Raw genomic sequence first — 15,222 nt, 5'->3', positions numbered from 1 at the left:
TAAGTGTGGCTATGTATATATGAGTATACCAGTACTTGGTGAGACTTTGTGCTTCAGGCTGTGTAGAGCAGATGTTTGGTTATTTTGTACCGTAGGTGGTTGTTTTTTTTTTATCTCAGTCTGGCCATTTTTTACACCTCTGTATCTTGTGATGTGGAGTGAATTTAAATGAGAGTGTGAATGTAATTTTTTCCCACTGTGTAATTGGTATAAATTCTCACAGTTGGTCTGTTTAAGATGTGTGATTTCTTCCTCTCTAAAATGGCTTTATGATATTTTTGGATGAAACCCTTCGTATATGCAGACTGTAAAAGTTTTATATCAGTGTGTAATATATATTTTTTAATTTCATAAGCGTTTTCATAAAACTTACCCTCTATTAAAGTACACTCAACTTTCTGTGTAGCCATCTGCTAACTTGAGTGGGGACAAAACAATTATCAATTACAATAATCGTGTAGCTCCACGAAACAAATGTTATCGACGTTATCATTTTTCAGGGGTTGTGATGCTAAAAAGAAAAAATGTATCCACCATTTTTACAGTACAGCTGTTTCTTTAACAATATAAGCTTACTGCAAAAAGATTTTTCGGGCCAGTGTAACAACACGATTTTGGTTGCCGATTTGGCTTCTTTGTAAATTGGCTTCAAAGCCCGGCACTGTCTTGAGGGGTTTGGTGTAAGACGTTATTCAAAACTTAACTTTATTCAGTAGTATGCATGGTTTAAGGAGCCCTTTTATATATTCCAGAAAAAGAAACTACTTAGTTTAACATGCTTATGAAAACACACATGATGATGCATCTGACAGCTTACATAACTCTCTGGTTTTGGACCTTTTCCACTTTTGTCACCCGGCAAAATAAGCACAGTAAAACATGAATACAGTGGGAACTAGGTCATCATTGCTTCCTGTCAGTGTCTGTCTGACCTCTGTTGTGTCACAGTGCCAAGATGTAGTAAACAGCGTCACCTTGGGCTCTGTTCCACTCCTGGTGGTCGTACTGTATCTTGTCTTTAGGGCCTTTTTACTGTCATAGGGTGCTCAGCCTGCAGGGTCTCCTCTGCCCAGCTCATTTGGTCACAACAAGGGGACCCCACTGGCTATAATACTTAAGAGTGGAGGCTTTTGGAGAGCGTGCGAGCAGATTAGGTGGCAGCTTAGCCCCCAGTAGATGTCAGAACAATCATGAGGACAAGACTTAATTAGTGAAAGGGCACAGAACAGTGGCGTGTGTTCAGCTCCTTTGGAAACGATGACAGGATTGTGGGTTATTGTTGTGCTGAAGTCTGGTGGATTTCCGTTTGAAGAAAATGTACCACAAAAGGAAATGTCCATCTTATTCATGCTTTCTTTTTTGTCATTTTTGCGTTGCAGAGACAAGGATCCGGAGCAGCTGCTGGCAACAACAAGACATCCGGAGAACAAGGTAAACAAAAAAACATGTACATTATGGCTTTTATTTTCAAGGCACCAACTTTTATTAACATGACATTTTAACAAACCCTAAAAGAAGCATTTTAAAGTCAGACGTATGCTCCATATTTCAAATCATATTTCAAAAGCAACAGCTGGACAAATTACACTATGTTAGAGGAGACAGAAAGAGGGACAGAGAATGATGGAAAGGATGAGGAGGAAGGGAGGGTAAATGGACCACAGATTACAGTACGTGTATCGAATGTACCTGAGATGAGCTTTAAAAGCACATCTCACATGATTGACAGTAACAATATCTGAAGGATGGCTGCCTCCAGAATCTACACACACACTCAGACAACCTGGCCTCGGAGCTTTCCGTCCGTCAGATCCCATCATGATCCGACAAGAGTTCAGGGTGTCATGTCATCGTTTACATGACACGGAGAACATTTTATAACAGGCATCTGTATGAGTTCAGTTGCCTATGCTCTATGACTCATAAAGATGAAGTACCATGTAGGAATTTTTAGCATGCGCCCTGCCTCGTAGCAATTCAACTCTGCTAATTATAGTTCGGTGTCACAGAGATTATGTACCGTACCACTTTACAGTTTTCTTATCCATCTCTTGACGAGGCTGATGATTGCTCTCAGCGCTGATATTCTGACTCAGCTGGGCGGAATAATACAGACACCAGGAGACAAAACCAAGATGACCATCTTGCTCCCTGACGATTGCCTCCCTGAGCAGAGATAGACTGCATGCATCACTTCTGTCCTCGGGGGAAATAAAGTTCAGTGCCATGCACCGAGTGCATTACAAATCATGTTTATTGTTGAGCTTTCTGTCATTAAACCTATCACCGCAAAGCAAATAAAGGCTTCAACAAGAAAACTAATATCTTCTCTGCTTTCACCTCCTATAAATCATGGCGGTGATTTGGTGCGTCGCCCTGACTCAGCACCACAGATGGAAGTCTGAGATGGAAGCCGGGAGAATGAGCTGTTTGGATCTTATAACATAGTGTGCTCCGTAATTTATTCAATAAATGCATTCGACTGCATTTATATAGCAATTTTCGTGTCTGACCCACCACTCAAAGTACTTTACAACCCATTCACACACACATTCATACACTGGAGGCAGAGGCTACCGTATGAGGCGCCACCTGCTCATCCCATTCATAATTCACACACACGCTCACATATCGATGGAATAATACAGCAGGAGTAATTTTGGGTTGAGTATCTTGCCAAAGTACACTTTAACTTGTAGTTGCTAATGTAACTGGTTTATGAAAAGAGGAACTAGTAATTTGAGTAATAACAACATTAAAGGTGCAATATGTAAGAGTTGGCCACCTATAAAGTTCATGCTCAAAGCAAATAGGGGGCAGCATATCACCAGAGTTACTGCTAACTGTAGATGCCCTTAGCTAGTTAGCTCAGTTAGCGGTTCTGACTGGGACCTGGGAAGTGTTGGTGTTTACACTGCTGGCAGAGGAGCTTTGGATTGGGACAGGCTGGGGCTAGCTGGTTAGCATGCTAACTTCTGTAAATGTTTCCTAGGCTGTCAGGTACTGGGACATTTTTCGGCCATTGTCAAGCATCTGCATCTGACTGTTACCCAACTTTCTGCATTATATCCAGCATCGTTGGCCCTAATCAACCCTGGTCAGTATATAATAGTTAGTATGCTGACTCGGAGGGAGTCAGTGAGAGCGACTGTCAGACCAACCAGCACAGTGAATCATAAATCCAATCTATTATTTTTTTCACTCCTGTCCTTTCTTTTTTATCTTAAATTAAAGGACCATAATAACACCAACGCAAAACAAAACAAAACCTCGCAGGAGCAGCTGCATCTTTATGTCAGACAGACTAAACTTTTTATTAAATTTCAATGGATTCACTGCAGCATAAAGGAAGATTGGATTGTTTTTTGTGTTTGTTGCTTTACACTATATGATTATGACAAAGCCTGCTGTCCTGTTGTGTTGAATGTATTAAACACCTGGTGTTATAGCTTAGACTTCACAGCATAATTATCAATCCAGTGAGAGTTTGCTATTTCTGTCTGGCTCAAGTATGGCTGAGATTCAGAGTGTTGTGCAGCTAATGATGTATATATCAAAACAGTCAGATACAAAGTAATGAGATATCATGCAACCTTGAACATGCCTGACATGCTCTATTCCACTTTTAGACTAATGATCCTCTGGGGATCATTGTTCGCACTGCACCTTTAGAAACTTCACAGGCACTAATTTAGAAGGTCACAAAAGGCACCGTTGACCTTCCTATATGCCATGTTGTGCGCAAGTGACATGCTGCTGAGACACTGGAAATATAAGTGACAAAAATGTAATAAAGAAGGGAATAAAGTTAAAGTTTTACAAAAGAATTAAAACTCAAACGATATTTGATTTTAAATTTCAAGTGTGTGCAGTCTAACTGAGATGTAGACATGTCAGTGAAGTAAAATGCCACATTACTTGTGATTGAAGAAAGGTCTACACCAGGCTCATGCAGCCACCGACCCAGCTTGAAAAAAAATAAATCGGCCTATTAAACAGAGTCACCGTTCAGCAACATTATTCACCAACAGCAATTAATGGGATCCAGATTACACTCAAGCAGTTGGCCAAGTTGAAACGCTGTGTTGCAGGAGGCTCATTTTTCACTGCCTGTAGGATTCAGGTCTACCTTTCTATTCCCTTAATAAGAAGAGAAAGTGAAGGAAAGTACACAGCCTGCAGTAAACACACGCACACGCACACACACGCACACACACACACACACACACACACACACACACACACACACAAAGCACTCCTTTGTTGTCTGACCTTGACAATTAATTTGATGCCTGGAAAAAACTGCTTTCCCAGCGTGTCTGAAGCGTGCCTCTCAATGTAGAGAGAGATTGGGCGAGAGAGAGAGCTCTTAGAGTGGGTGGGTGAGGAGAGAGCAACGCTGCTATTGACTCTCGCCCACTCTGCATACCCCCAGCACACAGTAGTCTTTAGAGACAACCTCTCACAGGCTCAAGGACAGCCACAGAGAGATGTATTCATATTCACCGGAACTCATTTTGAACTGGGTAGGTACGAGTACATGCAACCGTGATGCACCTCAGTGATGCAGCTAAGGCTGATAAGAGCAGTAACAGTGAAGCAGGAGGATGGGAGTGTTTATTGTACAGATAACAGCACAAGATTGAATGTTTATCAAGTGGACACAATTGGATCTAAATTTTACCGCTTTGCTGCGTCGGGCTGTTTACTTTGAGACACAAACTACAAAGTGGACGGGAGACATTCAGAGTCAGGGGACGATCAGTGTTTGTTCTTTATGAAAGAAGGAGTGTTAAGAGTAGTCAGATCCTTTACTTAGTAAAAGTGGCAATACCACAGTGCACAAAGAGCATTTTTCACTTACAGTTCCCTCATCTCGAAGTCAAGTGTTTTTTGAATGGGTAATTGGTTAGGTGTCTGTGGTTAAAACAAGCTTAAGATAAAACTTTCAAGATAAAAGATAAAATATGCTTCTGATAAGCTGATCACGTGATTTTTTTTAATAAAAAATCATAATCTGCTTGTACTAGTATCTATTAACTATGGCTGTCATAGGCTTTCAGGAGAAAGTACAATATGTTCCTCTGAAATGTAGCGTATGAAAGTAGAAAGAAGCGAAAATAAAATGAAAACACTCAAAAAAAGAAAACTCCCTCACAGGCCTTTGCCCCCCAAAAAGCCTTTTAATCTTCCTCTGTGACACTGGTTGACATGGTTGGAGTCCAGATGTCATGTATTTGGGCCATATGCTCCATATGTTCACTGACCTCATGAGTCCAAGCACAACACAGACGGTCCCTGTCAGTGTAACAGCTGGGGCAGCGTGGGCTTACTACAGCTTTACATCATACCGTACAAACAGAGCACGCTGACAGGGACATTAAAGGGAAACACTTGGTAATCCTTTGGTCTGATGCTATCATACGTGAATTAATCATCTGTTTATTCATGCAAGGAATCACAGTAGGAAACTGCTCCATCTCTTAAAGTGTCAGGCTTTCTGAGTATTGTTAAGGAACAACGTGGAAACTGCTACGCCAACAGCACCTCCCCCCCGCGTTTCAAACAGGCACAGGCATAATTCAAAATTGGCTCACCTTAGAGATCAAAGTCATCCTTTTATAATTAGCTTGCGACAAGCTCTCAAAGTGAAGATGACCCATTTACTGCACACTTTTTAATTAGCTTTACTGTACTCAATTATAGCCATAATGAATTTGTCTTATTCTGTCAGATAGTGTTAGTAAATTCACACCAGATCGCTGTTTCAGAAGCATCCAGTGCTAGAAAGAGCTGCTGGAACCACACATTTCCTCTGAAGGTCTTTGAACATCCCACGACCGCGTCCAAGTAGGTTACACAGACGCTTCCGCCCCAAAGCAAAATAGGAGTTGACACACACTGAAAAAGGAGGCGCACAGAAGCAATCAATACAGAACCAGTCCTTCATGTGTATTTGTATATCGATCGCTGAGGTCTGTCTCACGCTTTGTTGCCCCTCTGGCGTTTCAAGGCCCTTAGGGGTCACTGATATTTTCTTGACTTTCACACACTGACTTTCAAACACCGGCAGGCACAGTGCACACACACACACACACACACACACACACACACACACACACACACACACTCCTATGCATGTAAACACACACAAAACAATCAAACATTGAAGTATCTTTTGCAACACATCCTCACTAAACGACACAATAGTTAGTTTGCCAGTGACTCCCAAAACAACATATACGACTGGTGAAAGCATGACTGGCCCTACTCTTCCTCTGATTGGCTTACCCTGATACCCTCGCCCTAACTCTAAACAACCCAACCAACAAAGGCAACAGGTATGAGCCAATCAGATTGTTGTTTTGATGTTAATTAATGTTTTGAAACAGTCTCAGTGAGGTTAGGTTTAGGAAACGATCATAGTTTGGGTTAAAATAAGTGTGTTAGTCACATAAGTGAAGTTATGTACATGAGTTACATAAGGTTACCTATGTGACATAAGTTACGTGTGCTATGTAAGTAAAATATTAAATCGTACGCTGAGGTTGTTGCTCTTTATACTGCGTTACCTGACTTCCTTCTTTGCTACCGCCATAACAACTACGGCCACAAGAGGTTGCCGCCTAACAGTAAAGTTTAAGACGTAACAAGCTACCTGCACAGATTTCCTACACTGATGTATTTTTGGAAGTTTTGTGATCTTTTGAAGACATGCCTCTGAGTCCTGATCCTTCAGCTTTGAATGGTGGATGTCTTATTCTTTACATTTTATGGCCACTGGAGTAAAAGCACTGCCTTACCTCTGACAAATCTGTATTTGTAATATGGCTTAAGATTCTTTTTGAGAATAGCAAGGCAAGGTGGATGGGAATTAAAATGAAATAAAAAAAAACCCAATCTTATAATAGCACCAGACATTGAACACATGGAAAAAACATGTAAGACTCAGTATTTTATTTGTTTAGTTTAATTTAGCAAAACTGAAACATCGAGGCATTCTACCTCCTTTTTATTTCCCTCAGAAAAGATGAAATAGCCTTTTCCCCTGCACACATCTAAGGTATTAAACCCAGAGGTCAGTCCATGATGTACAGTATAAGAAGCATGTTCTGCCCTTTTTTTGTTTGGAGATTCAATTGCAGAGAGTCCAGCACCGCAGGCACCGCACTTCCCGTCTTACGCAGGTCATGTCTTCCAAGCCGCGATCCACTTACCGTGATTGTTTCCTTTCATTTTCAGTCACATTGGATGGTTAAACACACGGATGGTTTTGAATTATGTCTGTAGTGTTTGTAATTTCTTACAGTTAATGTGGGAACATTCATTATAGGCAATCTACAAGCTTCTTAACAAATGCTTGATGAGACACATACTGTGTTCTGACCTGTGAGTCCAAAAAACAGATTGCTATTAAATTTGCAGTGCTGGATTCCTGGGTGTAAAGAGAGAAGAATCGGAGAAGCAGCCTCGCTAAATCTGCCTGAGATTGTAAATTAAAAACAAATTTGACATGATATGTGATGCATTTAGAAGCATCTCCATTGTATTACAGTATGAATAGCAATAGGGCTGCAACTAATAAATAATGTTATTATCATAATCATCAACAGCTGTTCAAATTTTTATTTGAAACTGGTAATAGACTTCAACATATCATTATCAAGTAACTGTTGATTGCAGACTATAATGGATATAGAATAATGAAACTATCAGCATTTACATTGGTTCCCTATAAACCTCGCTTTCACTATACAACTTTGTCTGCCACCGGGCACCGGGTCCTGTGTTGTTGTTATTTGTGACTCAGAGGAAAACGGGAACGATCCAACAATTATACCACTTGGAAACACAAGGCGGGAAAAGTTGTCTGTTGTAAATGAAATACTGAACATAATAAAAGCCCATCACCAGGACCAACACCAGACACTCACTGGTACTCAGTTTATTATGATATTATTGAGCAGCTGTAACCACCAAACATTTTTGTCAAGTGTATAATTGAGTTGATTTAGTTTAGTGTCAGTTGATTATTACAGCATTCAAGGCGGTTTTACAGTACATCTCACCATTTTAGAGCACTTCCTGTTTTGCAGGTATACAATAACGAGTGTCAGGGAGCTTTCAGTCTCTAACGTGAGCTGTCAGGTGTTTCATTATCACCCCTGGCATTCAGGCCAGGGGTGATTTCTGCCAACTATAATTACACTGCAGCCTGCTGAAATAATAAAAGAGAGACCCAGAGCAAAGAATACAAAAACATTACTTTGATTTATTTTTTCTTACTTGCAGAGAAAAGTAACACATTTTCTTTCTTTCTTTCTTTCTTTCTTTCTTTCTTTTACTTTTTTTTTAAAATGAGCTAAACTATGCTGCAGATTTTGAGCCTCCAAGAGGAAGGAAAGGACTTCAGTATTTGCGATTGAAAGTGCAAATGTGAACTGATGGAAATTTTTGTTACAGATTCATCACACTGCAGCATCTTAGGCTCCAACAGAGTCCACACACTGTGTAAAACACTTTGATACAGAGTTTCACTTTACCTTCCACGATCCGTCTCTCTTGTCTCAAGGTCTAAAAGTCCTCCTTTAATGCGTCTCGTCCTCCGCTTCCACAAATCCCCCTCATGGCTCAACTGGTTTGAAGCAGTGAAATCAATAAGACGTCCCAGCTTTCACTGGGCTTCAGAGCAGCTTTTAAAAGACATTTTGAAAGACAGCCAACCAAGGATGGTCTTATCATGTCGCTTATGACCCATTCCATCTAAATTATAGATAAAGTTAGCAACATGCAGCAAAGTCATGTCTTAAAGGAGTAAATCTATTGAGCCTGACCTAGTAGCATATAGGCTTCTATTGCAGCAAATAAATAAAGACATTTTTCTCCTCCACGCTGAAAGCACAGTCAAGATGATCCAGAATGGCACTCTGACAGCAGATATTAGATTCCCATTAGGTGCAGACAGGGACACTGAAAGTGCTGCCAGAGGTAATAGGTTTGATAATCCGCTGTGTGTGTCGAGGAGGAGATGAATCCTCAAACTGAGGAGAACGATCCGTCATTGTCACACTCATCCACCGACTCCTGTCTTATAAAAATGGATGAAAATATGGACTCAGCACCTTTGTCAGGATGATGATGTGGTTCTTTTAGATGAATGCTTGTGATTCCCCTGAAATATTTAACTGGACATGTACACCACCAACACACTGCTGACAGTTGTGCACTGCTTTAAAGGGATCACTTTAAGGAATTGAAACTAGATGGATGCCACAGTAATACAAATGTTCACCAACTCCTGCACTTGCATTACCTTGGGAGGCAACTGGATTCATGTGATCACAAATCCATCGTGCCAGACTTCAGGCTATGCACTTGTTGTTGAACACAGTGATTCAACCAATCAACGTCCTTTGAGGAGCTACTGGCAGCTATGGGGGTGTTTTAGATCTGACGACCAGTGAGAGGAGCGACTATACGTTTGAAAACAACAATGACAGCTCCTCAAGAGGTTAGCGTAGCTGCTATAGCATCAGTAATGTCAGAATTAGAGAATACATTTCATTGGAAGAAGAGCAAAGAACGGCACTGAAGGTTTTTCTTGACTCGGCTTCGGTGAGTGTTCGATTTACTGACCGGCTCCACTTGTGGTGGCTCTCTCCTCCTGTCGATCCAATTGGTGGAAGTTAGCCCGTGATAGACAGTGAAAGACAGATGGGTCATCCAATCACCTGCTAAGTGTTTTCTGAAAGTGCCTGCCATTTTCCAAACAGTTTCTAGCGGCGCCTCGCCAAATCGTTCCGTGTATACAACCATCGGGCCTGTCAGGTTAGCATTTGCAGACGGAAAGACGTAGAAAAGTAAGAGTATTTTCAAAACTAGGCATATTAAGTACCCTCCAGACACATGCACAACGCATGCAGTAGCATTTGTTGTTGCCATGCCATTATTCTAAAACCCTAAAAGTCAGAAAGATGTCCCAGTGGACTGAAAGCCTATTGGCTGACAGTCTGTTTTCCTGAAATAGCTACTTGCTCTGAAAATACAAACTCTCCCTGCAGTTAGTTCAATGACTGTTGGCCCTGTCCATGGATGGTGCAAACCCTTGATTAAGGGTATCTCTCTGGCCTGAACCATACAACGTACCCTAACCCCCTAACCCTAATCAGACACGAACCTAACCCACTATTCAAGGTAAAGCAACTACAGGGAATGAGTATTTCTGTAACAACAGGCTTTCAGAGCAGTGGGCTCTTATTTTCAGACTCCAGGACAAATGGGCTTTCGGTCCAATGAGACATTTTTCACACTATTGGGGTTTCATAATAGGAAAAATGGGCTGTCTGCAGTGTTTGAAGTGGAAAAAGTGCCTCTACTCTCCCTTATTCCCAAAAACCAGTACTAACATATTGGCCATTGGGACCAATGGGATTTGCCGATGGCCAGTCCAGACTATGCTTGTGTCCCTGGATACTGTCCGCTTTTAGTGTGACACACAAAGAAAGCACTTCAAGCATCAACAGAGTAGAGCAGGCAGCCAAGATTGGGGACATTAGCGTCATGTAAAACCCCCTGGTGATGCAGTTTCTATAGGGACGTTACGATTTGGCCAGGGGACCAGATATGGAGGAGGCTGAGAGGAGTAGCAGCTTGTGAGAAGCACCGGCCGTCAGAGCAATCCCTTGTTTGTTCAGGCAGAGCACATTTGTGTTATGACAAAGGTCGCACAATGGTTTGGTTGAAGCATGCTGTATCCCCATTTCCTTCAATGGTAACTTCCTCGACATAAGTGTCTCTGACCACAATCATGTTCTTGGGATGTTCTCTGTCGTCAATTGTCGTCAGTTACAACATTCCTTCCAGCACCAGATCACGTCATGCCCGTGCCTCCGCTCCACACTCTGACAATCTAGACATGTTCGAAAAAAAGATGTCAGCAGCTTGTCGTACAAAGATTATGAACATGTCTGGTGTTGACGCGGCGGAGGGCACAGCTCAATAACTAATGCTGCCGGGATGAAAACAGCAGGCATTAGAGCGCTGGAAAATTCAATATCAATTAATGCAGGATTCAAAGCTGGGCTCGACACAGCAGTTAGTGTTTCCTCCTTGAACGGCAAGACAGAGGTACTCAAGCTCAGCCTCGAGGGAGCCCGAGGATTAGCTGCATAGTCAATACATGAGTCGCCTCTCTGCTTTCCCGCCTTTGGTCCTCCTCTATGCCGCTTCTCTCTCTCTCTCGCTGTCTATCATGAGTGTTTCTCTGCAGTTACCTCTGCTGATTACACTCTAGCAGATCAATCCTTTGCAGAAGTGTTGCGTGGCAAAGAAATGGAATAATCCCCACGCTGAGCTTTGTTGAGAAACAGTTCTTGCTTTGAGTAGCACAAAGGTTAAAATAGGTAACGATGATTATGTTTTGTTTTTAAAATTTTTGGTAGACTGATTTTAAGAGAACAGTTTATAAACAACCGATTTTGTGATCAATTTCATGGTAATCATCCTGTATATTGCAAAAAGCAGAGCCTGTATCACAGTTTATTCCTGTGCCAGAGACATGCGTGTCTCCTGATTGTTATTCTTGGCGACATAGGCTGTCGCAGACAGACGTTCGAGTCACGGTGAAACTTGTTTGGGTAAATGTTAGCTTGTCATAACCTCTCAAAGCCCCGAATATCCCTGCTTCATTATAGCCTGTAGCTCTGCTGCTCTCCTTTCAGCAGCACGCTCCTGTGCTACCGTGAGGAGACGACACATTTTAAATCAATAAAAGACTAATATCAGTAACAATGTCACTGATCAGTCTGTTTTGCTGGGTCCGTTTCTCCTTCAATTCCTATTTTTGTCTTGTGTATAGATGGTTAAACCATTTCAGTGCAAATTTTAGTTTTCCAAGAAATGTTTCCTTCAGTCAGTTAATGGCTAAATGCTCTTATCTGCAATATTCTTCTTTACCTCTTTGTTCATTAGGACCTCATTGACCAGGAGATAAAAACACTGATTCCTCCTAATGCTTGCTGAAACCAGCTTGTATCAGTTTTTACTGGGATTACAGTCGGTCGTGTCCCCTTGGTCAGTGTTAGCTGAGCCTTAGAGAGGATTAAGAACCGCAGATCAATTCATGCTTTGGCCCCTGACCTCAGAAACAACTTTGCAATATATTTGATGGTGCTGCTGTACAGAGAAAGGCTAAACGTACAGCCTAACTGCAGATACCTCACACCCACTTCACTCACAGTTTGAGCTGTTAACGTTTGGCTGTCGATTCAGGGTCCCAAAGGCCAGTTGGAGGCATATACAAGAAGTATTTTATTCCCTACGCAACCTAAGCATTGAACACAGAATGACTGCATCAGGGATCACTTGATATTTTATAAGATTAGCTCTCTGGTATCAATCCTTTAAACAAGCTGTAGGTAGCCTTTTCAATGTTGTTAGCTGAGGGGCCTCGAATATCCACTTGACTGCTACATACATGGTGCTGTGCTGAAAGACTGAGGCTAGTGCTGTATGTCTATGACTGTATGTCACCTTATCCTAAAAAAAATGGACACAGCCACAAAAATTTGAGTTCTACAAATCTAGTTTTTTCTCTTTAAACATCTCATTTTGCATATTCAGTATTTACATTTGGTCGAATCAAAAACAGTACTGGCACAAACTACAGCTGTACTGTGGGTGTTCAGCAACACGTGGGAGGCTGTTTCTTTTGTGCCAGTTTTTGTTGCTGCTGTTCTTTTTGATCAAAGGTCACAAGGAGGACTTGGTGCTTGTAACATAAGAGGAGCACCTACTCAAAATGTTCATCCTTCATTTTCAATGTAAATATAAAGGAGTAAAAACTCAAACGCAACCCGTGGGGAGCAATTTACTTTGATGTAAAGGAGAACATGTTTGAAAAATTCACATTCATGAAAAAAGTTGAAAAATTGCCATATTTTAAGGACGTAATCAAACATCTAATCATGATGTGTAACTATAATCTACCTATGAATTTTTCTAATTTTTTTCTTGTTACTTATACTTGTAATCTGATTATGTAATCCCGAAGATGCCATTACAGCAGATAAACACACATTTTAAACCTTTTCCTCACACTTTCGCTGTTGTGATTTGGTTTTACACTTGGCTGTGTGACTCAGACCAGTCTTTGTACACTGCAGTGCATTACACCCATTGTTTCCTTTTCCTTCCAGATGCGTCCAAGACGGATGTCCCAGAGGACTTTGACATCGACATGGAAGACCCTGAGACCGAGAAGGCGGCCGTCGCCATCCAGTCCCAGTTCAGGAAGTTCCAGAAGAAGAAGCGCGTTGAGAAGTCCTAGTGAGCGCCACGCTGCTCTGCCACTGTGTGTGGAGACGGCAGGTGGGAGCGACGGCACAGTGACGATGGTGTGACATTTGCATGTAAACAAATTCATACCTGTTGGGACTGCAGGGGGCTGTGATTGACGGGGTTGGGGGGAGAGAATGCAATAGCTTGTTTATCATATGACATGTCTGTGAATTTTCATTATCCTATTATTATAATTACTATTTATTATTTGACTGCTGTATCAATAAATAAGTAACAGAAAGATGAAGATGTGGTTTCTGTCCTCGTCCATATATCATGAAGTCTAGCTGGTGTTTGCGTTAGAATATGTTTTTGTACTTATCCTAGCCTCGTAGATATACCCGCACCGCCCCTCTCTGTACTACGTTTCCCAAGAAACACCTGTGTTTGTGTGAGTAGATGGAGCAAAAGCTGATGTTAGAGTGGAGGATGTTTTTAGGAAACTTAGCCTGGAGCTTCCCATCCTGAACAGAATATTTCACCCCGAGGCATTTTTTCTTACCTGCATGGTAATGTCAAGCTGTGTATCAATGTACATTGAATAAATAAAGACTCTGTGTGGAACTTGTCTACAGTGCATGTAAATGCTGAATTTGACTGAACACTCTAGCTACATATCAAAAGTGGCTGCTGACTTGCTGCAGTATGTCTGATATATTGCATTAACATACACTCTGCAGGGACAGCAGAGGGACTTATATTCTGATGACAAACTATTAATAGAAACCTCTTCAGAATGAGCTCAGCTGAATCTATTCCCTTCTCAGCTTGATGACCTTCTCCATGTCGAGCCAGGCTAGCTGATTCCCACTGAGCTGTTCTCAGCTTTAGGCTCTTTAAAACACACATCCAACAACCTACACCTGCATGAGTACAGTTTGAGTTCAGGATTATAGGCTGATATTTAACCATGGACAACACGATGATTTGAAAACATTATTTCTGCCTTTCCAGAGCTTCTGATAGCAGTTTTGGTAAAATTGAATTTGAGGGAACACTGGCATCCGGTTCTGGTCTTAGTTGGCCAGCTGCTGCTCCAGACTTTGTTTGACTTTCTTTCTGTTCTGTGTAAATAACTGGGTGGCCAAGATTTTGGCTGCAAGGCAGCTGTCACAAACAAGCCCCAGTCCTTTTAATGTTGATCACAGAAAAGCACAAAGCTTCCATCATTATACAGCTTACTGCTCAGGCACATTATGTGGTCCCCCTCATTAGTCTGCATGAGGAAACATGTGAAAGCACACAAACACTGGCAATAACACTTTGCTGCAGCCTAAAAGTAAAGTTTTCAAAGGAATAGCGTAGCACGATATATCTCATGCCTCATACATCAGTTGAACATCATTTGCTGGTTTCCTATGGAGGAATCGGTCCATAGTTTATGTGCAGTGGAGTCTTTGGTAGCCATGCTAGCGGCGAGGCTTTGATGTCTGTCGGTAGGCCCACCACTTTTGATCAGTTTGAAATGCCTCAACAGCTACTGGATGTTTTTAGTTCATTTTTTATTTCACCTCTATTTTATAAAGAAGTCCCACTGAGAAAAAGATGTCTTCCACAAGAAAGATCTGTCCAAGGTAGCAGCCATACAAAAATCACAACATATTGAAATGCAACATATATAACATGATAACCAGGGTAAACCAAAAATGAGTCACAAGGACCAAAAACAGTAGCAACTAAAAAGCTTAAACAAAGGGCAACAGAAAATCTAAGTTAAAATCAAACGAGAAACAAGAAACCAACATCAGAAACATACCAAAATAGGAGGCACAAGGAAACGCAGGGAAAGACGGACCAAGACAGAGTAACATTTAACAACACGGACCTCACAGATATACAGAGGAATGACAGAATGAACTGACAAACACATGAGGGAGAACAAAG

General features: G+C 41.5%; 1 protein-coding gene across 1 annotated transcript in view; it reads left to right on the top strand.

Annotated features, from left to right (window-relative positions):
* Window positions 1-13,907, top strand: part of pcp4b (Purkinje cell protein 4b) — a 37,450-nt gene extending 23,543 nt beyond the window's left edge. Inside the window, exons 2-3 of the mRNA XM_073488287.1 lie at window positions 1,380-1,431; window positions 13,197-13,907. Of these exons, the coding sequence (XP_073344388.1) occupies window positions 1,380-1,431; window positions 13,197-13,327 (183 nt within the window). The 3' untranslated portion in view covers window positions 13,328-13,907. The remainder of the gene's footprint in view (window positions 1-1,379; window positions 1,432-13,196) is intronic.
* The last annotated feature ends 1,315 nt before the right edge of the window (window positions 13,908-15,222 follow it).

The sequence above is a fragment of the Pagrus major genome, chromosome 2, assembly GCF_040436345.1.
Source record: "Pagrus major chromosome 2, Pma_NU_1.0".
NCBI classification, from domain to species: Eukaryota; Metazoa; Chordata; class Actinopteri; order Spariformes; family Sparidae; genus Pagrus; species Pagrus major.
The sequence above is the reverse complement of the archived record's forward strand: the minus strand, read 5'-3'. Positions and strand labels throughout refer to the sequence as shown.